General features: G+C 48.8%; 1 protein-coding gene across 1 annotated transcript in view; it reads left to right on the top strand.

Annotated features, from left to right (window-relative positions):
- PPIP5K2 (diphosphoinositol pentakisphosphate kinase 2) overlaps positions 1-23,894 on the top strand; it is a 2,362,281-nt gene that overhangs the window by 326,697 nt on the left and 2,011,690 nt on the right. The window contains exon 4 of the mRNA XM_069625464.1: positions 9,232-9,427. Within this exon, the coding sequence (XP_069481565.1) occupies positions 9,232-9,427 (196 nt within the window). The remainder of the gene's footprint in view (positions 1-9,231; positions 9,428-23,894) is intronic.

Raw genomic sequence — 23,894 nt, forward strand, 5'->3', positions numbered from 1 at the left:
GCATTCGCCATGTGCCTGGTGCTGACACATCTGTAGCACTAGGTGCATCTCTTTGCCTGGGACCTTTGTCTCTGAGGCTGTCGCAGGGCTGTCTCTCTTTGCGCCCTCTCCACTGCAGCGCGGTTAGTTTGGGTACGGGTGATGAGCCTCCTGCATCTTTGCGCCAGCTGGAGGTCTCCTCCTCGGCTCTGGCGATTTGGATGGCCTTGTTGAGGTCCACTTCGTTTTCCTGAATGAATTTGTCCTGCACCTTCCTGGAATTTGTGTAAACCACCAGCATGTCGCAGATGAGCTGTTCCGCGTTGTCGCCAAATCCACATAGAGATGTAAGTTCCCTCATCCTGGTGATGTAGTCACCTACTGGCTCATTGCCTCCTGCTTACGAGTGTAGAACCGTAGTCTGTGTAGCACCACATTTTCCTTATTGGTGAACCTCTTCACGTTGCGGCAGATCGCCTCTTTGTACGTGTGGTCCTCTTTGCCTGCAGCTGTCATGGCTTTGAGCCCTGCAAAGATACGCTGCCCTTCGACCCCCCATTGCATTTAGAAGCATCGCTTTCTTCCTGGCCGGTGCATACCCTGTTCCGCCCAGCGCTTCCAGGTATGTGGAAAAGAGTGGTTTCCATTGCTTCCTTGGGATTGCCAGGGTCCCAGGCGAGTGGAGGAATGTGGGGAGCAGCATGGCGCCTTGCATGGTGGGCCCGCCGGGTTCTGGATCCTCGTCGCCAATTATGTGGTGGCCTGAATAATGACAGGACACCAGTGGTGCTTTAGACAGGTGGCTTACTGCAGCCTTGGTATTACGCTCTGGGGTTTAGGTCCTCACTGGATGGGCTCCTGTTCACTGGAGCTTGCTGAATGCAGGAGGTGCTTGGGGGTTGCGTTCGCAATGCTGCCCGCCAAGTTCTCGCCTTTGCGCGGTCTTCCTCGCTTCTCGTTCTCTGCTGAGATCTCGCGAGATCGCCTTCCCGCGATCTCACGATGGGAATCCCCACAGACTGCCCTCTACTTGATAAATACGCTGTTTTTTCCATATCTTCTTGCTGAAGCCATACATACCTGATCCATATGATCGTTCCCTGTCCAACCCACCTCCGGTACTCCAACACCAGGGCATCCTTGAGTTTGAGGTGTAGGAGGTTTGTGCTGGCACTTCTATCCTAGCTGGTGCTGGAGGCAAGGCCTTCTGGTGCGGCAGGGAGCCCAAGCGTTCCCCGTTCACGGACGGGACACCAGACACGCCTGAGCTGCTTTGGGCGCCGCCATAACCAATACAGTGCGTATGTGTGACACTGGCTCCCGACCCAGTTTCTGCGCATGCGCACTCTGGAGGCTGGAGGGTGTCTGGATTGCTAAGGCAGCCCTTCCCGAGTCATCAACTTCGCTCCTGTTACTGGGGCACCATAAAGGCAGCCTGGGGACATGAACCGGGGTGTCTTAAATGCTTCAGATTTGTAGTCTTGTGTTCTCTGGCTTTCTTGTCAGTGTCCTTGCGCGACCCTCCTGGATCCTTTTCCTCCTGGATCTGAGTCGTTTTTTTCCTTGGGATCTCCCTTTGTACTCTTCCCTCTTTTGTTCGGCTGGTACTGGCCTCCTTTGCTTGTCCTACCTGTTTCATCCTGTTCTGGCCTCCGCCTCCTGTGTTAGCCTCCTGTGTTCGCTTGCTGGCCTTGTACCATCTGCTCATGTGAGCCTGCTTGGATCTTTACTTATCTTCAGATCGCCTTGCCTGCCTGACGTCCAGTACATCTTGGCTTTCCTGGTCCGTGCTTGCACTGTCCCCTCATCACGCTATTCCAGGGAAGTCGGCTGTGATGTGGGGCGTGGACCTGGCCGCATCCTGTCTCACCTCAGGGGAGGTGTCCGATCTGCTTTCCACCATCCAACCAGACACCAGCCAGACAGGATGCAGTATCCCAGAGCGTTTAACGAATTCGAGGTGCATAATAGGACAGAAACCTGCATACCACACCTTGGGTGCCCCCCTGTGACTATGATAAAGAACGCCTAATAGCTTCATTGAGTAATCCTTTGGGATTTTAGCTGCCTGCTAGTTTACTTTCTTTGTTCTGCTATGCAGAGTCTAATACAACTGTCCAATAATTATCAGAAGCTACTCACCCCATACCTCTATATCTTTATCTAAGAATAAAGACAGAAGTGGGGGCTGATGTATGCACATATTCCCTAAGTAAGTATCAGAGTTCACAAACTAAAGGCTGTGTCACATTAAATGTGCACTTGCCTGCCAAATACAGACTTATTTCAAGGGTGTTAACTTATCTCAGACATGTTTCACCTGCTATCAGCTCTTTGATGTTACGTTTGAAGATTAATGACGTTCAAGATGGGTCTCACATTATGAAACCTTACTGATGAGTCCAGGGATATCAACCGTTGTAGTGTATATTAGAAAGAATCCATTATAGTGCCTCGGGTGTGTCTTCAAACATCCTTTTGAAATGGGCCTCTCCTGCCCCAACACATCTCTAACCAACCCTATCCTGAAAGCTAAATATTGTGTCTCGAGAAAATAGTTCATAGAAACAAGATGACCTTTCATAACTTCTGTGCCTAGATTGGTATAAAGTTGTTATCAAACAAAGGTGTTTTTTGCGTTCTCTTTCTGTAATCTTTTATCAGCAGTAGCCCAACCACCTTCACATCCCAGGACTTCTCTGGCAAGAGGAAAAGGTACAAAAGGGGGACTCTTGGGCATTATCCGGGTTGCTCAAATCTTCAAAGCCTATCCTTAAAAATTGTTTGCCGTCTGTAAGCATTACAATTTGCAAACTCACTTCAATGATGATTAAATGATTGTAACGCTTCTTAAAAGTAGGTGGAAAACAATACTTTTTCCTTGCTATTCTTCCTTTTGATGCGTTTATTTGATAGATAAATACTTCCTCCTCTGAAAGCAAGGATGTGACGCTATAGTAGATACCTTCTCTGGAGAGAGATTATTACAGGTAGGACATTTTTTAGTAGTTACTGGAAATCAAATGTTATACATTCAACCTATTAGAAAATTCGGCCCTGGCTCTGATGTTTCCATTGTTGGAAAGGGTGCTTTGGATAGATGTCTTGCTTCCTAAGCCAATCATACTAGGAAACGGACTGCGAATAGCAGGAGATGGTTCTTAAAATGTATTTATTTATTGAGCATATGTAAGGTGCTTTATACAACAGAATTGTTTAAAAGCGCCACAAAGCTAAATGGGAAGGGAACAGGGGAAAAAAAAACAATGGCAAAAAAAGCAATATACAGTCGTGGTCCTACTATGTATTGTGGCATTCGGCTGAGCAATTGCATTGAAGAGAAGAGAAGTGCAAGGGAAGGGGATGGAATGGTGAAGAGAGGAGTGGACAAGTGCCGGAGAAGGGTCAGAGAGGAAAGTGCTAAGGGGAGAGGTAAGGGAAAGAGGTAGAGAAGAGCAGAGTTTTTAGTAGTTTCCGGAACTTAAGGAGGTCCCGCTCAAGTCTGAGACGGGCAGGGAGGCTGTTTCAAAGGGAGGCACCAGCCGAGGAGAAAGACCTGCCCCCCTGCTCTCTGCTTGGAGAAGTATTTGACAGTCAGAGAATGGAATTCGAGGAGCGTAGAGTTCTAGCAGGGAAGTATTTAGGGAGGAAAAGTTGGAGATAGTGTTGTCCCAGGGCCCAGAAGGTCTTGTGGATAATGCAGAGGGTCTTGAATTTGATCTTTGCAGCCACCTGGAGCTAGTGGAGAGATATGGTCCCTGGGCTGAGGCCAAGGATAAGTCTTGCAGCTCTGTTCTGGATTAGCTGGAAGGGGCAAAGTACCACTGCCCAGGTGAGGCTAGGATGAGCCCCCCTGCTTCATTGACCACCGTGCCCAACTTTGCTTCGCGCCGCCATGAGCAGTTTTGAAATCCGCATTGTGGTCCACATTTGTCACGAAGCCTCCCCGTGTATCCTAACTGCAAATCCATGCAGTAGCTGCTTAAATATATTCACGAATCGTGACCGCCGCCATTAGCCTCGAGGAGATTCCGTGGAGTCCAAGATGGCAGACAGCACAATCGAGCCGTGCCTCAGCTCACTGCCAATGATGCAGGCCTGATCGGATTGGCCCACCGTTTTCTTTTATCCAACCCCCGTCGCTGGCAGGCGAACGCCGGCCCACCCCTAAGGCCACCCACAAGGCTTCCTGTCCGGAGCCTGTCAGGAGCTAAAGGAGTCAGGAGCCACAAACGCTGTCCGACCCTAGCTGACTGTTCGAACCTACCAGGGTAAGTGCTTACATGGCGTCCAGCCAAGTATGCCGCCATGCCACCTGATTAGAGCTCCATAACGCTCATATGCGCTCAGGAGGATCCCTTGACCTGCCTATTGCCACCCCCACTCCGACCGTTGCCCTGGCAACAACCTTCCGGCAACACTGTCCAGCTCTTCTTTATACTCTGTTCTGATGTCCTACCATCTTGCACACTACGGCAATTTAATTTAATACCATATTCGCCTCACTGCGTTATACTATTCTTGCGCCTGATCCTTTACATCCATCCTCAATTAATCCTAAATTGCGACCCACCTATGGCAGACTCAGCTATGTCAGCATTGTGTGTTAAACTGTCCTGGATGACCCACGCTACTATTAATACAACTGTAACCGCATGATAAGCTAGGTTATGCATGTGAATTGCTGCGTTTTAGCCCTAATGCTAAAATTTGAACCCTGATGTGTTACTGCCCTGGTATTTGAGCTACTACCATTCTAGCCCCACTGCTAAACCGAATCTAGATGGGCTACTACCTCTGCACTGAACTGTTGCCTACTAGAGCTTAGTGCTAAACTTGCCAAGTTTAGATATGCCAACGCCCTTGTATTGAATTGCTGCTGGTCAGACTCTAGTGGTAAATTCGAATCTAGGTGTGCTAATGCCCATGTATTGAATTTCTGCCTGTCAGGCTCTAGTGGTAAATTCGAATCTAGGTGTGCTAATGCCCATGTATTGAATTGCTGCCTGTCAGACTTTAGTGGTACAATTGAATCTAGGTGTGCTAATGCCCATGTATTGAATTGCTGCCTGTCAGACTCTAGTGATAAATCGAATCTAGAGGTGTTAATGCCCATGTATTGAACTGCTGTTTATTAGACTTTAGTGATATACATGAATTTAGGTGTGCTACTGCCCTGCATTCGAACTGCTGCCTCCTCAGACCTAGGTGCTATACGACTGCATACCAACCACCAACAATTACCCTGCATTAATCCTATCCTGCCCACGCATACAATGTATCTCCATACACTCTATACTGTGATTCTAAGATTACTTCTCTATACCATGAATTTCCATTACCCGACCACATCACTTAACTTACATGTACACGAGTCCCCATCTAATTTGCACAAACCTACTGACATGATCACCACACCCTGCACTGTCCTCCAAAGGAACCTCAAATTACGTGCAAGGCTCCCAAGGCTTTATGACCCTCTAACCAAAGTAGCTCACAGCAAGGCTACTACCAGCCCCCACAGCCCCTCCCAGCACCCTCTTCAACTAAACAGTAGACTCTATCGCGAGTCTATTCGCGCCCAGAAAAGTACGCATAAATCCTCGGTACCACTGTCAAAACCAGCACAACCTGGGACCAAGGGAGCACTGATAAATGCCCGCTCCATGGTAACCCACGCAACAGACATTGCCGACCTACTCTACAATGAAGACCTGGACTTCTTAGCTGTTACTGAATCCTGGTTACACCCAACAGCAGGCCCTGCAATTATGCTAGCCATTCCAGATGACTATACTCTACTAAGACTTGATCGTACCACCTCTCGAGGCGGAGGTCTTGGCATTGAGACACCTCCTAATGCAGGATCTTGCGAATCCTTAACTGCTAAAGTAACCATATCCAACACACAATCCATCTCCATTAACCTTATTTACCGACCACCTGGCCCCCTAGGGTCATTTGAAGAAGACCTTACAAATATCCTATCCAATAATCTCAAGAACTCCTCACGAAGCATTTTATTAGGAGACTTTAACCTGGGTTTTAGTGACCCCGCAGATGCTAATGCCATAACAATTAATAATACCTTAGAGGAACTGGGCTTTACCCAGAAGATCACGGAGCCTACTCATACCAAAGGTAGAACTCTGGACTGGCTAGCTGTGCACAATTGCCCAGTCCTGATCTCCTCTATACTTCCACAGCCTTGGACAGATCACTACTTGATCTCGTTTACCCTGGAGGCGACACCAGCGCATTGACAGTATAGCTCCAGCTGTCCAGACTAGAAATAAAAAGAACATTACCCCTGAAAATCTGATCCCAATGATCGCACCGACCTTGAACACCATCCCGGATCACACGGATCCCGCTATGGTAGACATATACAACAAAGTCATGCTCTCATCTCTTGATGTCATAGCCCCACTGCAACTGAAAAAGAGCAAACCTAGAAAACACATCAACTCCTGGTTTTCTCCCCATCTTAAAGCCCTCAGACAGGAAAAGCGACGCTGCGAAAAAATCTGGAGATCACATCCCTCGGAAAATAATAAGAATAACCTAAGTAGACTAGCCTCCCAATACAAAAAAGATATTATCCTGGCCAAACAAACGTCCTACAGCACCCGAATCCTACAAGCCAAATCTAACACCAGAGAGCTCTTTACTATACTAAAAGAGGTTGAATCTCCTGTCCAAGGGCCTGACTCGAGCCTCAAGGACAAAAACTGGTGCACGGGTATACAAAATGCCTTAGCCAACAAAATCGCCTCTCTCAAGACAAAGATAAACACCAAAAAAGATTCCCTCCTCTCTTCTACTAAGCCCAGTAGTCTCACCCCTAAAAAGACTCACCCTACTCAGACGCACCCCCATGTGCACAATCCCCAATTTAACTTCCACAGAGTATCTACCAAAGAGGTATAAAAGGTCATTCTCACTCTCAAACCATCGAATTGCCATGGGGACCTATGTCCTGCACATTTGATTAAGGATGCGGCTCGTGATCTACCACCATTTATTACCAAACTAATAAATGCGTCTTTCTCATCAGGCACCGTACCTAACAATCTCAAACAATCATGGGTCCTCCCCTTGCTCAAAAACCCGAATCTAGACCCCTCCACTCCCACTAATTACCGCCCTATCACCACAGTACCTTTCCTTCTTAAAATCATCGACAAAGTAGCATACCAACAAATCCAACACCACCTCGAGCACTTCCAGCTCTTAGGAGTCAGACAATCGGGCTTCAGGCCTCAACATGGCACCGAAACTGCACTCATAGACCTTAAGGCACAGATAGATGAGCTGAGAGATCGGGGCATGACTGCACTATAGCTACTTCTTGATCTCTCAGCTGCCTTCGACCTGGTCGACAATGAGATTTTATGTGATCACCTTCAAAAAGCAGCCCATTTCTCTCAAGAGGCTGACTGGATCCAATCCTTTCTAAATAACCGCACAATGAGAGTCTTCTCCCTACTAGCAGCAGCCGACCCAACACCCATCACCTGTGGTGTGCCCCAGGGATCAAGAGTTTCCCAGACACTGTACAACATATTCACGAAGCCCCATTTTGATGATCTAGATGGTCTGGGTATCACCTACACCAATTATGCTGATGATACCCAGATCCTCATCCCGCTGACGGGGGATTATGACAAGGATTTGGCCTTCATCAATAGAGTGTACCTCATCATTCAGGCATGGATGGCCTCACATGGTCTATGCCTGAATGCTGACAAAACAGAACTCCTCATTTTGGGATCGCCACATAACCTTAGCAAATTGGACCAAAATTACTCCTCCTTCGTAATTGACAACAATAAGATCACGGTAGCCAAGGAGGTCAAAACCCTCGGCTTCTACCTAGACTCTGCTCTCACCTTCAAAAAACAAGTTAATGCCATGGCTTCCGCCACATCCTATACATGCAAACTCATCAGAGCAGCTAAACCTTTTTTCTCTCCATCCAATTGCATCACACTGTCCAAGCTGGACTATTGCAACGCACTATATGTAGGCTGCAACAAATATATCACTAACAAAATACAAATCCTTCAAAATAATGCCCTAAGAGCGGCCCTCAGTATCCCGAAGAAAGCCCACATCTCTGACTCTAGAAGATCTGTCAATTGGCTATCCACTAAAGACAAAATATTCCTCAAATCGGTATCCCTGACTCACAAATGTCTCCACCAAGCAGCCCCTCAATACCTTATCACTAGATTCACCAGACCTACTTCCTCTCGCCCCTCCAGAAGGGCCAACTCTAATCTCCTTCTGGTGCCTAGGTAAAACGTACAATGTCTGGAGGGAACAGCTTTCCGTAAAAAGCAGCACCATTCTGGAACTCCCTTCCTCCTACTTGCAGGGAGGACCTTCCCTACCGCCAATTTAGATCTAAGACCATCCATTGGCTCAAGGCTCACGACACATAACGACCGCCAGCTCTCTTGCTGCCCTGATGCTCCACACCACTATATTTGTAAATATGTACATTTAGGTTGTCATCTGTTTGGCATAGATATCTTTCATGAGACAACCAGCATCTTGTATATATTATTGCCTATATCATTTATCGCTGTAATTTATGCCTCCTCGGCGTGTATTGTTTCTATTTTACGCGTCCAGCACTTTAACCACAGATGGACCACGTACCTTTGTATGTAACCAAGCTTTGCAATCCTCTTGATGCCTCTGCGCCTTGCTACCTCTCGGTTAGGTGCGCAATATAAATAAAATAAATACTAAATACTAAAGGGAGGAAAGAGGGAGATTGAGAAAAAGGCTGTTGCAGTAGTCCAGCCTGGCGAGGACCAGAGCTGTGGAGACTTTGAAATTCTGGGGGAAGGTGAGAAAAGGAAGAATGCCTCTGTGGGCTTGCTTGGGTTGTGACATGGGGATGTGTAGACTGGTGACAGCAAGGCTGCATTGAAGAGTGGACATTTCACTGCTGGGTCATTGACAGCAAGAGGTGTCACCAGGAGGAGATTTCGGGAGGAGGGACATGAAGGAGACTGAAAGGTTGAGGTGGCAATGTAACGGTTTTTGAAAAAAAGAAAGTGCACGGCTGGCGATGTGATTGCAGGGCTTTTTACGAGACGTCTAATCGTTTGTACATTTTATGATTTCTGGTACATTATTATGTGTTCAATCATAAACTGGATACCCATATTGTGATTATTGTCACATGCTCAGAATAAATAATCATTTCCTCTACACTGGTCTTTTTTTCCGTTGTAGCCACCAGAACGGCAGATTGTGGTTGGGATCTGTGCCATGGCCAAGAAATCGAAATCTAAGCCAATGAAGGAAATCCTGGAACGCCTCTCGTTATTCAAATATATCGTTGTTGTGATCTTTGAAGAGGAAGTAGTCTTGAATGAACCAGTGGAGAACTGGCCGTTATGTGATTGCCTCATATCTTTTCACTCTAAAGGTGACAACTTTTTTGGTAATGTTCCTCCCATTTTAACACATTTCATCTTGCTTTTTTATGCTTTTCTTAGTCATACTATAAAAATAAAAAGCAGATGTTTGCAAGTCTATGAAAAGGTTGTGTGTCTCTGAATGTGCTGACATCTTTTTGTTAGGGTACTTAATACCAACTGTTTTTTTTTTCTCATCCAACCAAATTAATTTGCAGTTTGCTGCTCCAAAAAGGCGTTAGCACCTCTTTGTTTTGATAGGATTTTGTGACACAGGTGCATGTTTATTTGTTTTTACCTTACTGATAATGGTATTAAAATGTAAACTTAAAATTAATTATGACCCGTTATATTTGCTAGTTCGTCTAGGAGAATACTTCGGAAGTGTGTGTTCACTACCTCAGCCTTCATCAGACATCTGCAAATCGATTCTGTTTGTTGCGCAGAATCGATAACAATAATTTTACAGTATTCCCAAACCGGTAATGGTTAAATAGCTGAATCTCTTACATCCGTTGTAGTGGATATATAGAGGCGGAGCAAGGTGTGTTGCCATGAGAAAGGAAGAATCTTGAGCTGCATTGCTCTTATGAGTTAATCAGCTGTAGGAAGAATCAGGTGAAAAACGAAGCCACTTGGAGGAGGGGGGGGGGGCTCCCACACCTGATTTGAGACTATAAAAGATCCTGAAAAGGTCACAGTTCACCTTTCGAACCAAGTAGAGACACTGGGCCTCATCACAAGTTGGGCGCTATCCCAAATGCGATACTGCCCAACTTTATTTGCTTTACCGCCCACCCGTCTGATGGTATTGCCACCAGATCATGGGTTGGGCGGTAAACGTTATTCCCAAGTGGACCCAATGGATGGAGAATTTTCAGCTTAATTACCGCCAACAGTATTAACGCGTGGTAATTGTGCCGAAAATCAGCATTTTTCTGGCTTGTTTACCCACAGCTCTGAGCTGGGGGTAAACGTGCCATACTCATGATTGAGCGGACCCTTAAATGTGGCGGTAATCCTGTTAACACTGCATTAAAGAGCTACCGCCCAACTCGTGATGAGGCCCACTGCCACTACTAGCGGTTACTGTAACAATATTACTGTCTAGGCACAGAGTGAACGAAAGTGATTTATAATATCCAAACCTATAATAAATTACTGGTACAGTTTAAAATTCCAGCTTTTGTCTTAAAAACTCCAGGGTTAAGACATTTAGGACAAGTATATAGGGTTTCCAAAAGTTCTCCAGTAGGAATTAATGGATCGGATTCCCATAGGTTTGCAGCGGCTGTCGAATAAAGCAGGGTCAGTTCACTTTCTACCCTACCCGTGAAGCAAAAAGGACAACCAGCCAGAGTGGAGGACGACCCAGCAGAGCTCTCGCTCAGGGTTCTAGAATTAGCAGGCCAAGAAGAGATGTTTGCAGAGGGAGCACAAGGCAACCTCAATTCAATGGAAATCTTTGTGGGGTGGAGTCCTCCGGACATCAAAACTTCAACCCTCCTGAATCCAGGGGACCCTTGGTCAAGACTGCATCGTGATAGCAGACCCTAGTACCTGGGGATAAGTATTCATGACTCTAGATGTGCAAGATGTGACCCAGGAACAATGGGAGTACAGTAGTTTGGTGCTAAAAGTATGTCTGGCTCGCCGCAGACTTAAACCCATGAACTAGCAGTTATCCTGACGACCGAAAAGGAGCAGCGAGGAGGACACCTCATAGGATGCCCCGCAAGGCAGAAGCACCGGCATCTATGAAGATGGAGATAGAATGGGGAAACCCTATGTGTTTCAAGTACAGCTCATATGGGCAGGAAGTGGCAGCCAAGCAAGAAAGAAACCATCCAACGATGGGGCAGTGGCAGGAGGCGGGCCAGGACATCTTAAAACAGAGGTAGGGTGTAGATGCACCAGGCCGTCCGAATTCTAGATGAGGAAGACTCCCCATCATAATGTGTTTGGGCCAGAAGGATTACCAGGGAGCAAACTCTGCAAAGGCCATTAAAGTTTCACATGAATGAACAGGCAGTCAAGCCCGCAATGACGACGGGAGGGTGCAAAGTGTGAGTGCAGGATTGGATCCAATCAGCAGGAGGAGGATGCAAAGACAATAAAGAGCCATGGTCCAACAAGTATGTCTACACAAGAGTCTTTAACAGCAGCCCATGAACAGCAGCAGTCGTCCAGAAATTTAGGTACAGAATTGGAGGATTGCACAGGGTCTCCCGCTGCTAATACATTCACCGAGGAACAGGCCAAAGCCTGGTCATCACTAACCTAACATGGCAGCATGCAAATGTTTTGGCACCCAGCTAATCAGGCAGGCCTTAAAACCCATCAAACACACTAGCATATACACTCGGTATGTAGATTGTGAAGATTAATTAACTTTAAACCAGTGTACACCAATTTGAATCACAGCTAAGGGTGCCTTTGCAGGCTCAGGATGAGCCTACAACAGCAAAATAGCCATTTTGACAGCATTGCCTCGTGGCCCACATACATAAAAAGAAGGCCCGAAAAAATGCTGATGAAGCAGGGCGTAGAAACTAAATTAGTACCCCCAATAGTACCAAATGGGTGCATTGGACTACTGATATGGTAACAGGGACTACACCCCTGGTGTAGTAATAACTGAATCACACCTCCCTTCATCCAGCTACAGAGCCAACGTTGAGGGTGATACAATCACCCTGTGACTAAAATCGTGGTGCTTAAAAAGCACCCCTGCCCTGTTAGTAAAATGACCAAGGGCAGCACCTCAGAAAAACTGTTGCAGTGGAAGGGGGGAGGGGCAGTAGGATGTCCCTGCGACTGAAAAGAAAAGTTGAAAAATAAACAAGGAAGCTGACATAAACTTTAGGTAACTTACAAGGTTGGGGATCCAGAACCCCAAACGTTATTTTCTACCCTAATACAGACCTAGAAGTATACGTGACAACAGTCTGGGAATATGTGTATGGGTCACTGTCTTCTATCTAGGTGCTGGGCCAAATAGCAGGGGATGCCTCAGGGAGGTCAAGAAGGTGAAACATCCAGATAATGTGCTTCGTGGAAGGTGAAGGACAATGCACAGGTTTTTATTCAGAAAAATTGATACTAGACCTGCTCAAACCTTAAAGGTTTACAGGTTTTTGCTCGGTTTACTGAGTTCCAGGACAGCACTCTCAACTGGAGCATCCCCAAGTGCGATAAGGTCTAAGTTAATTAATTGCATAGACAGATATTTAATTCGACAGGTTGCAATGAGCAGGGGACCACTTGAACACTGTAATTCAGCGATCTCCCTTTAGCCTGATTACACCGTAGAGACCTGCAGCTCATCGCCTAATAATCCAACAGGGACACGGGCAGCAAGGTTGTGACGAGGTGCATTTCCATACAGCTATGTAAAAAGGAGTCGGGGACACCAGCATAGTATCCCAGTCCCAGGATATTGGCACCCTAGCACAGAAACATGTGGGTCTGCACAGTTTTATACAATGAGCTTCATTCATACAGTCAGTATGATACAGTTAGCATGTTACATAAAAAATGTACGCCCTAACACTGCAGCCTGGGGGCATGACTTTGCAGGACGTTTTGAGCTCGTTGCAATACTCAAACATTTGACATCGACCACCTCCTCTGCAGGAGCTTTCAATTTCACCTAGTGGTACAAAACTGCATACTCACATGATGGCCATTTCGGGTCTCAGACGGCAGGTCCGCAAGACAGAAGCACCATTATCTATGAAGATGGCAACAGGAGCACAGAGGAACTCCAAAAGGTTCCAGTACCCGGAGGAGCAGAAAGCGGCAGCCAAGCAAGCAAGAAACTGTCGGATCATGGTGACAATGGCATAAGGCAATTGAGGACATCTCAAAACGAAGCTAATGCATGGGAGCAGCAATCTGCCTGCCATCTAAATAAATGTTGTGTTTTGCATTGAAACGGTAGTCTTTTCAATACTATATTTTCTGAACTCTTCAAGGCTAATGCAGCTAGTGCAACTGACCGAAAACAGGGTGATAATATTGCCTCCAATAGATCCAATGCTGAATGTTAGTATTCGAGTGGGCATTTATCACCATGTAGTTGAGCCCACATTGCTTGCGCATATCCCACTTTTTAATGTCACTGTAAAATGGCTTTTTATATTCCGGTAGTTCAATGACTCGGGAATCTTTTATAGCTTGCTATATTTTCAATAAGGCCTTTTCCGTTTCCTTTGTCCATTGCAGATGTTCAGGTGTATCGAGGTAAGTCTGTTCTTGAAGTGCATTTACTGTGCTCACAACACATTACCTATTGGCGGAAATCCCCTGTGCCACCCAAAAGGACCTCATTTGGCTAATTGTCAGTTTCTAAAATATTTACTTATATACAGGGAGGAACAGTGCTCTTTTTTTAAAAAAAACTTTCTTTATTAGTTTCATAACACAGGTAACAGTGACAAAACCACCACTTAGGACGAATGACCCCCACCCCTTTCACTTTGCAGCACAGTACAGTTTAACCTTGACGCAATTTACTATTGGCACAACAGCATTTAACACAGGGAGCCACCAGAGGGGCATTATTAAAGATATCTGCCATGAGTTTGATGCCAGCGACTGAGGGCCAGATTGTCTGTAGTTCAATATAGAATCATGGGGAAAGAGATCTCCTGGCTCCAGGACCTCCAGCAGGAGAGAGTGAGTTCTGTGACCTTTCGGACATGTAGTTTGTAAAGGGTCCCCAGTACTCCCTTGGTCTGCTGGTACTGGGCAGTCGCGCGGCGTATTGTAATTCTCTCTTCGAGGGGATTGGGTCCTCCGACGTATTCCATATCTATGACATGTAATCACCACAGCTGTGCTGCTTCGGAAACTTTTTCGGCGTCTGCGTCCTGCGTCGATGACGTCGATGCGCCGCCGTCGAGGACCTCCTCCGACGTCCGACGTCATCCGATGTGATAAGTAGGACGCACGACGCCAGTAGCCTCAGTTCCGTTTTTTCCGCGAACGTGTTGCTTCGTGTTTCTCGGTTCTAGCCTCGTCTCTTTGGAGTTCTGTTCTTTCTGGTTCTTCGAACCTGTTCGTTTGTGAATATTTCTTCGACGATGTCTTCCGCTTCGTCTTCAACCCCGCGTCCGGGCTTCAAGAAGTGCGGGGAGTGTGGGTCCAAGATGTCGGTGACTGACTCGCACGACGCCTGCCTCTGGTGCCTCGGGGAGGCCCACGACACGGATGACTGTGTCGACTGCCTGTCGCTCACGTCCAAGGCCTTACGCGAACGTAAGAAGAAATTGTCGGTAGGTCGGGTGTCCAAGCCCCGGAAGTCGAAGTCGGCGGGGCTTTCGACGGATGATTCGAGGGGTGACTCTCCGCGTCATCGTCGGAAGTCTCGTCGGTCTTCTTCTAGGAGTCGGTCTCGCCACTCCTCAGCCTCTTCGAGGCATTCTCGGAAGCGCCGTCACCGGTCGCCTTCCAGGTCCTCTTCCGAGGACTCTGCCCGGCACGTCGGTTATCCCACCAGCCGTGCGACGCCGGAGGAATGGGCTTCCTTCGGGAAGAAAATGTTGGCGATTCTTGAGTCGCAGGGTACTCAACCGTCCGCGCCCCCGAGTGGGGTCGGCCGTGTGAGGTCGAGAGACACCGCTCGCAAGAGTGGTCGGCACGAGTCACGGGTGAGGTCCCGTTCGGACAAGGAGGCTCGTTCTCGCCATACCCGTTCCAGGTCCCGGTCCTCGACGCGATCGAGACCGTGTGCACCTGTGATGTCTTCGAGGAAGACATCGACGTCTGAGGCGTCGAGGGCGTCGACAGGCTTTCTCGAGGCTCCGGCTCCGAGGAAGTCGTCGAAGCCGTCGACGGTCAGGTCGTCGAGGGACACGCTCGGGGCTCCGGCTTCGAGGGCTGTGTCGACGCCGCCGATACTGGAGGCGCTGCATCTGACGTCGACGCCGATTTCCTCGACGTCGACGCCGATCCTCTCGGCGCCGTTGCCGGTTTTCTCGACGGCGGCGCCGATTCGCTCGACGCCATCGACGCCTTTCGTGTCGGAGGTGCCCCGTGTCTCGGGTGTACCCCCTTGGAAGGCTCTGGCTAAGAGCAGGCACTCTCGGGTGCCTTTCCACCACTTGGATTATATTTCTGAGGCGGATGAGGATTCGGATGGCCTGGTTCCTAGTCTGGTGCCAGATGACATTGTCTCGGGCCATAGTCAATTTGACGATTTGAGGCAGTCGCTGCATGATGCCAGTGGACTGGACACCTCTCCGGAGGTGGAATTTGGTCGGCCTGAGCCTGGCTCCCATGCCGATTCCTCATACCGGCGCCTGATGGCTAGGGTGTCTGAGTATCTGGGCTGGTCTGCTCCCCCAGGGGAGTTTGTGCAGGATGATCTGACGGACATCCTTGATGTTGGTCCCCCAACTGACCCGGTACTGCCGTTCCATATGGCTTTACAGCGTAGGGTGGCGGCGGCTTGGACTGCTCCGGAGAGTCTCCCGGCAGTGGGCAGATCCTTGTCGCGAAAATACCGTCCAGCCAGTGGCGACCCCTGCTACTTGACCAGGCACCCCACTCCGGAAAGTTTGGTGGTGCAGGCGGCCACGGCCCCGGCAAAGCAGGCGTCGTACCCTCCCATCCCTCCTGATAGGGACGACAAACGTTTTGATGGCTGGGCGAAGAAGGTGTTTTCTTCTGGTGTGGCGCTTCAGGCGGCCAACTCCATTTGTGCCTTGTCGCGTTTCACGCACACTCTGTGGAACTGTGTTGCGTTAGCGGCTGAACATATTCCCGAAGGGGACGAACGGGATGGTTTCCTTGCTATGGTCCAGGATGGTAAGGATGCCATGTGTGAGTCCGTTCAGTCGGGTTTGGACTTAGCTGAATGCGTCAGTAGGTCCATGGCGGCGAGCACCGTGATACGCAGGTTTGCGTGGTTGCGGAAGTCGGGGTTTGCTCCTGATGTGCAGTCCCGGCTCCTCAACATGCCCTTTGATGGTGAACATCTTTTTGGCAGCAAGGCTGACGAGAGCCTTGAGAGGTTGCAGACCTCAAAAGCTGCAGCGAAGTCGTTGGGCGCTGCAGTTCGCCAACCTCCGCCTTTTCGTCCTAGGGGACAGCAGTGGAGGGGTGGCTCCTTTCGCTATTACTCGTCCTTTGGTAAAGCAAGAGGAGCTGGCAGTCAAAGGGGCCAGCGCAGGGGTACCAGAGGTGGACGACAAGGTACCCGTGGTGCCAAGGCCGCTCGGGCAGTTGCCTCTTTGCCCTCAGGTAACGCCGCAGCCGCTCCTACTCAGTCATGAGGCCATGTCCCATGGTTCGCCGGTTGGGGGAAGGCTGGCGCAGCATCTTGTAGAGTGGCGTGCCATTACTTCAGATGTGTGGGTTCTGGAGATCATAGCCCACGGCTACTGTCTTCCCTTTCGGCACAGGCCTCGCGACAATCCACCGGGGAACCTCTCTTTGAAGTGTCCGGATCCGCTCCTTGCGCAGGAAATTCAAGCCCTGCTGGAGAAAGGCGCCATAGAACTGGTGCCTGTAGCGGAGAGGAACAAGGGATGGTATTCCCCTTATTTTTTGATTTCCAAGAAAGACGGGGGATTGAGACCCATCAAGGACTTGCGCTGGTTTGAACAAATTCCTCAGGAAGGACAAGTTCAAGATGGTTACTCTCTCTCAAGTTCTCCAGGCCCTTCAGCTTCAGGACTGGTTGGTGTCACTCGACCTCAAGGATGCTTACTTCCATGTGCCGATCCATCCCAAGCATAAGAAGTACCTGAGGTTCGCGGTTGGCGACTCGCACTTTCAGTTTCGGGTCCTGCTGTTCGGTTTGACCTCCGCCCCGAGGGTTTTCACCAAGCTCATGGTGGTGGTGGCAGCGCATCTCAGGCAAGGGGGGATTCACGTCTACCCCTACCTGGACGATTGGTTGATCAGGGGGAGCTCTCCCGAGCAAGTCCTGGATCATCTGTCCGTCGCCTGCCACTCCCTTCACAGGCTGGGCTTCTCCCTCAATTTAAAGAAGTCCCATTTGACGCCAACACAGAGGCTCCAGTACATCGGAGCAGTGCTCGACACTTCCCTGGGGCAGTGTTTTCCTCCCCAGGTGAGGGCTCTTCACATTCAGCAGATGGTGCACAAGTTTCAGCATGCCCAGACGCTCCCGGCGTTCGAGTTCTTGAGGTTGCTCGGCCTCATGGCATCCTGCATTCTTCTGGTGCCAGAGGCTTGCCTGCGGATGAGATCTTTGCAGTGGGCACTCAAGACGCAATGGTCGCAGTCCTCCGGCAGGATGTCGGACCCGGTTCAGGTGCCGCCCTCGGTCGCCCGGGACCTTCTGTGGTGGGCCGTCGAAGGCAACTTGATGAAGGGGGCTCCATTTTGGCTACCCTGGCCGGAGGTGACGATCGTGACGGATGCATCCCTCACGGGATGGGGAGCTCATGCCAACGGGCTGTCAGTCAGCGGTCGTTGGTCTCCGTCGGAGTCCAGACTCCATATCAATCTGTTGGAGCTGAGGGCCGTCAGGCTAGCCCTGAAGGCTTTTCTGCCGACTGTGCGAGGAAAGAATGTCCTGATCATGACGGACAACACAGTGGCCATGCACTACCTCAACAAAAAGGGGGGGGCAGGGTCACTTCCTCTGTGCAGGGAGGCGATGCAGCTCGAGTTCTGGGCCATCCAGCAGGAAGTTTCGATCTCGGCAGTTCATCTGGCCGGAGTCGAAAACGTGACGGCGGACGCTCTGAGCAGGCAGAGCACGATCTCTCACGAGTGGGAGTTGGCTCAGGAGATTCTCCTGGAGATCTTCGCCCTTTGGGGGACCCCTCAAGTGGATCTCTTCGCCTCCAGTGTCAACCGGAAGTGCGAGAGGTTTTGCTCGCGGGACTTTCCTCCGAAAGGAGCCTTAGGAGACGCGTTTGTGGTGGAGTGGTCATTCCCGCTGCTGTACGCGTTTCCTCCAGTCCCCGTCATCCCGCAAGTGCTGCGGAGGTTACGGAAGTTCGGTTCCCGGATGATCCTCATTGCTCCGGCGTGGGCTCGGAGGACGTGGTACCCGGACCTTCTCGACTTGTCCATCTGCCCTCCACGTCGTCTTCCCTACCGAGACGATCTGCTCTCACGGGAGGGGGGGTCAGGTTCTCCATCCAGAGGTCGGATCCCTCAACCTTCACGCTTGGCTTCTGAAAGGTTGAGGTATAAGGATTGGGACCTCCCTGAAGACGTGATGGAGGTGTTGCTTTCGGCCCGAAGGCCCGCAACTAAGTCTCTGTACCGTTGCCGTTGGCGTAAGTTCTGCGACTGGTGCAGAGTTCTGAATGTGGATCCTTTTGCATGTGACATCCCCATGGTTCTGTCCTTTTTGCTTTCTTTGGCCCACAGGGGCTTGCAAGTGGGTACCATTAAAGGTTACCTGGCGGCGCTGTCCATCTTTAAGCGCTCATCTGAAGAATGTTCTTTCTTTAAAATCCCTTTAATTTCACAGTTTCTGAAAGGGCTCACTAATGTGTTCCCTCCGTCGCCTTTCCTGGTGCCCGGTTGGGATTTAAACCTTGTTCTTAGGTTTCTTATGGGTGCTCCGTTTGAGCCTTTACATTCTTGCCCTTTGAGGCTGTTGACTTTGAAAACTGTGTTTTTTAGTTGCGGTTACTTCCGCTCGCAGAGTGAGTGAGTTACAGGCACTTTCTGTTAAGCCACCCTTCACTGTATTTCACAAGGACAGGGTTGTCCTTCGAGTTCGTACTTCTTTTCTTCCAAAGGTAGTGACGGAATTTCATTTGGCCCAGAAGGTTGTTCTTCCGGCATTCTATCCTCCTCCGCATCCTGGTAAGGAAGAGGAGAGGCTCCATAGGCTTGATCCTAGGAGAGCTTTGAGCTTTTATGTTTCTCGCATGTCCCGGGTCAGAGTGGACGATCAACTCTTTATTGGTTACGCTGGTAAGCGCTTGGGGCAAGCTGTGACGAAACAGACTTTGTCCCGCTGGATTATTTTGGCCATCTCGGAGTGTTACCGCTTGGCGGGTAAGGACCCACCGGCTGGCTTGCGGGCCCATTCTACCAGGGGCATGGCTGCATCTACTGCCCTGCAGAGGGGTGTTCCTATTCGCAACATCTGTGATGCTGCCACCTGGGCTTCAGTACATACTTTTGTACGGCATTATTCCCTCGATTCCATCAGAGGGCAGGATCTGGCCTTTGGCAAGGCGGTCCTTTGCTCTGCTATTTGATTGGCTATTCTAAATTTTGTTTCTAAATTCTTTCCCTCCTCCTTGATTTGGTACTGCTTTGGGAGTCTGTCATAGATATGGAATACGTCGGAGGACCCAATCCCCTCGAAGAACAAGTTACTTTCTTACCTGGTAACGTTCTTTCGATGGGATGGTCCGACGACGTATTCCATATCGCTCCCACCCTGCCTTCCCCGCTGCAGAATTTCTGTTGCGATTGCAGCTTACGTTCCGCAAGGCTTTGTGTCGGACTGGCAGTTGACTAATGTCACACGTTCTGGGGGAAAAAACTACAACTGAGGCTACTGGCGTCGTGCGTCCTACTTATCACATCGGATGACGTCGGACGTCGGAGGAGGTCCTCGACGGCGGCGCATCGACGTCATCGACGCAGGACGCAGACGCCGAAAAAGTTTCCGAAGCAGCACAGCTGTGGTGATTACATGTCATAGATATGGAATACGTCGTCGGACCATCCCATCGAAAGAACGTTACCAGGTAAGAAAGTAACTTGTTCTTCTCACAGAGACTCAGTGTTCAGCCACTTCTGAAAGCTTGGTGCCCTGTGTTTCCACCAAGACCTGGCGATTAGAGGTCTAGCCGTCACTGATGCCGTACGCAGTGGTTTCCTTTTTGCGCGGGTACCACCCTCTATCTTTGTAAGTAGCCACAACTCTGGGGGATAGTGTCTCAGGGTTGCTAGCATTTGAGACATGGCCTCTTGGACCCTCTCCCAGAATTATCTGATATCTGGGCAAGTTCAAGAAAAGTGTAGAAAGTCAGCCTGGTCCATGCCACATCTTATACAGAGGGCCTATCTGGGAAAATCCAATGTAGTTGCGCAGGCGAGTAGTAGGCCTGGTGTAGAAACTTAAAATGGATCAAACTGAATTGGTTATTCAGGGGCTAGTGCCGGGGGATTCATGCAAATGGCCTTACATTGTTCTTCAGTTAATGTCTTCCCTAGCGCCAATTCCCACCTGATTCTATGGTTCCGCCCTTTACTTCCCATCTGTGTCCTGGTCATCTTGTATATGGAAGAGACCAATTTTCTGGTAGATAGTGGATTGATGACTTATTGCAATATCGTGGATGGGGCTGGGGGATGCAGGAAATTTGACCATTTGGATTTTGGGGTCTCCCGTAGTCGAAGTATAGCATATTTAAGGTGTCCCATGTGATGATTTCCCGTCCTGTACCAGATCCCCCCCAGAGTCACAATCCCCAGTCTTTCAAAGTGGGTCTGGAATATTTTTCTGTGGGTGATCAGAACTCCCCGGACTTTGAACAAGAGCAGTTTGGGGGAGTAACAAGCTTCTTTTCCCGTCAGCTTGCTCACCTGGGCCCAGGCTTTACATGTAATTTCTACTGGTTGGCTCTCCAGTCGCCCCGTTCTTCCTGAGTTTCCCCACAGAAGTCCCTTCAAGTCATCCGAGTACGTTATTATTATTTCTAATGGCATCCAGGAAGTGCACCGAAAGTGCTGTGACTGTTGGACTGGGACACGCTGCCCGCTTTTCCTTGTGGCTCGTGCAATCGGTTCCCTTGACAGGACCAGTCGGCACGAGGAAGTCGCTGCTCTCCATCAGCTGCGCAGCACGGACACCTACTCCAAGACCAGACTCTGATTCTGCTGCCTGATTGGGCCCACCCCTGCATCAGCCCCCTTAACGCCGCCTCCCGCCTCCTTGCGCGAACTTCGGACAGCCTACATATTCCTGGTGCATGCGCATACAGGAAGTGCACCGAAAGTGCTGTGACTGTTGGACTGTTCGACGAGGACGCGAGACGGGCTCTACAGGTGTGGTACTCTAGACAGCAGTAGGAAATGAGGAACAAAATAAATAGCACAATTCCTCAATTGGGAGGTGATTTGTCGGCCAATTTTCAGAATTTTATCTAAACCTTTTTTTTGTGTTATCTACGCATGCTAACCCCGGCGGGGTTAATGATTCTGTCTTTAATTATTTTTCCATGAGCCTCTTCCTAATGCTTCCTAGCGGCTAGCAATCTTACTGTGACCTGCACCCCTGTGCAGAATTCCTCCGTGACTGCTCCTGAGCCAAGCACTTACACAGAAGATTTTGTTCTAACGTTACTAGTTAGTGGTTAATTATGAATGAGCAATTCTGAATTCAAATAGTCGAATACTTGCTATCCTTGTTACCGGAGTCCCTAACGGCCTCATTAATCAACAAAGTCTTATCAACAAAGTCTTATCAACGAAGGTGTCAAACCTTGCCTTCTTAACATATTAGTTATAAAAAAAAAATTAACAAAAAAAACCCCACGTTGGGTACAGTATCATGATGCGGCTCACTACTGGTATGCCTCCTACTTCCTTCTGTTATCAGCGGATACCTTTAAACATACACCCTGGTTTCCATCTAGCCTCTATGGGCACTCTCCCTGGCAGACCTCCCGCTTCCATGTTATCAACTCACACCACACATGGTACATGCGAGTTGCCCGGTCACTCGACAACTTCGCGAAATGCAGCCCTGCTGATACCATTTCTTTCTGACCACACCATGGCAGCATATGATTCTGATCCCATTCACAGAAAAGAGGATCCGTGTGTAGTTATACCTGACTCCTTTCGGGATCCTGAGTTTGAACATAACATTTCACTCTCACAATCCAAGATTTCGCCCACCCCTCACCACCTCTATTCGGAAATTTTGAGAGGGCTGACAGCCCAGGCTGAAGCGGCAGAATTTGAGGTTCATGCTGCGCATTCACTGCCATTATCAGCTTTACCCTCTGATCCCATACGCCCGCTAGCCCATTCAACGCAAGCGATATCCACCAATCGTACTCTAGGCAACAAGGAGGATTCTGAGGGGTCAGTTGATTAGAGACTATCTACATCACCAGAACTATATCCCACAGATCGTCCAAATGACATCATTTCCTCTTCCGCTCTCCTACGCCAAACCTCTACCAAGGCCCTCATTTGGGTTCCCGCCTGTCCCTAACCTTGGGCTTGACATAGCACGTAATGCAATTAACACATCCATTCTAGCCCTAACCAACATTTTTGGAATATTAGAAACTAAGGCTATGGCCCAAGAGAACCAAATGTCAATGCTTATTAACAAGGTCGATTGGTTAGCATGGAACTTGATGACTACACTGAAAACAGCCCCCAATGAGGTATCTCTTAATGTTGATCAACAAGAGCTTCCAGTGCCCCATTCTGTCGACGCTGTAGTGACTGAAGAGATTACTCCCTCAATTGAGAGTCCGAGGACACCTCCCTACGATCTGGAACAAAATGACAATAGCCCTATTGCTAAAAATCAAACAATCACAACCGAATCCTCTCCTCACCCCAAGGTTGAGCCACCGCTCTATGACGTCTTTTGTCGCCCTTCTCAAAAGTTGCAGAGGAAAAAAAGACGAAACCGTAAGCGAACGCTGAGTGGAGAGCGATATTAAATAACTCAAAAGAACCAAGTAATTTGAAAAAGTCATAGGACATGCCAGTGACAAAGAAAAATAAAAAATCCAAAACTAAAGCATTTGTTGTTAACCTTTCAACTCTGAGTGACAATGATAAAATTGTCCTGCCTGCGGTTGCCGAGGCTCCCGCGCTAGTAGCCCCGGCAGTTGGGCCCTCGGCTACGTCCGACCAGGTTAACGTCCGAGGTAAGACACTGGAAGCTCTTGTTGTTCCTCCTGTTAGTAAAATTGTTTCTGATGCCATATCCCCTAACATGGGGAACCCGATTTCACAAGATGAACTAATGAATATGTCTGCTTACTCTCACAATAATGATGTAATTGCTGACGTTGTTCATCAAAGTTTGCATGATCCAAATTCAACTCAAATGAATCATAGTCCTAAGTTCTGTGTGAATCTAAACAACATCAGTATACCCTTCAAAACCCTTGAACAAAAACGAAATGATCTAATAAAAAGATCTCCTTTTACAACATCTCCTACCTCCATGACAACTGGCCAAGTGGGTATAACTCACCCTGCTCCTCAAATGCCTCCATTAGGTCCTATGGCCCGAGAACCTGAACAGCTGCAGTCACTGCCAAATGAGAGTTTGTCCCCTGATGAGAACTTGGAAGACGCCAACATAAGAATAACAATGATTGACAGAATACATTGTGACCCATTTCCTAGTAGAGTCACTTTATTGACTGTGTTCAAGTGCATCCCGGCCCTACGACACATCAATTCCCAAGATATTCAACAAGTCTCTTATCCGAAACCAGCATACCAAGACACCGTTGATATTGAAATTTCCTCACTAATAAT

The sequence above is a fragment of the Ambystoma mexicanum genome, chromosome 6p, assembly GCF_040938575.1.
Source record: "Ambystoma mexicanum isolate Mex_15411 chromosome 6p, UKY_AmexF1_1, whole genome shotgun sequence".
Taxonomy (NCBI): domain Eukaryota; kingdom Metazoa; phylum Chordata; class Amphibia; order Caudata; family Ambystomatidae; genus Ambystoma; species Ambystoma mexicanum.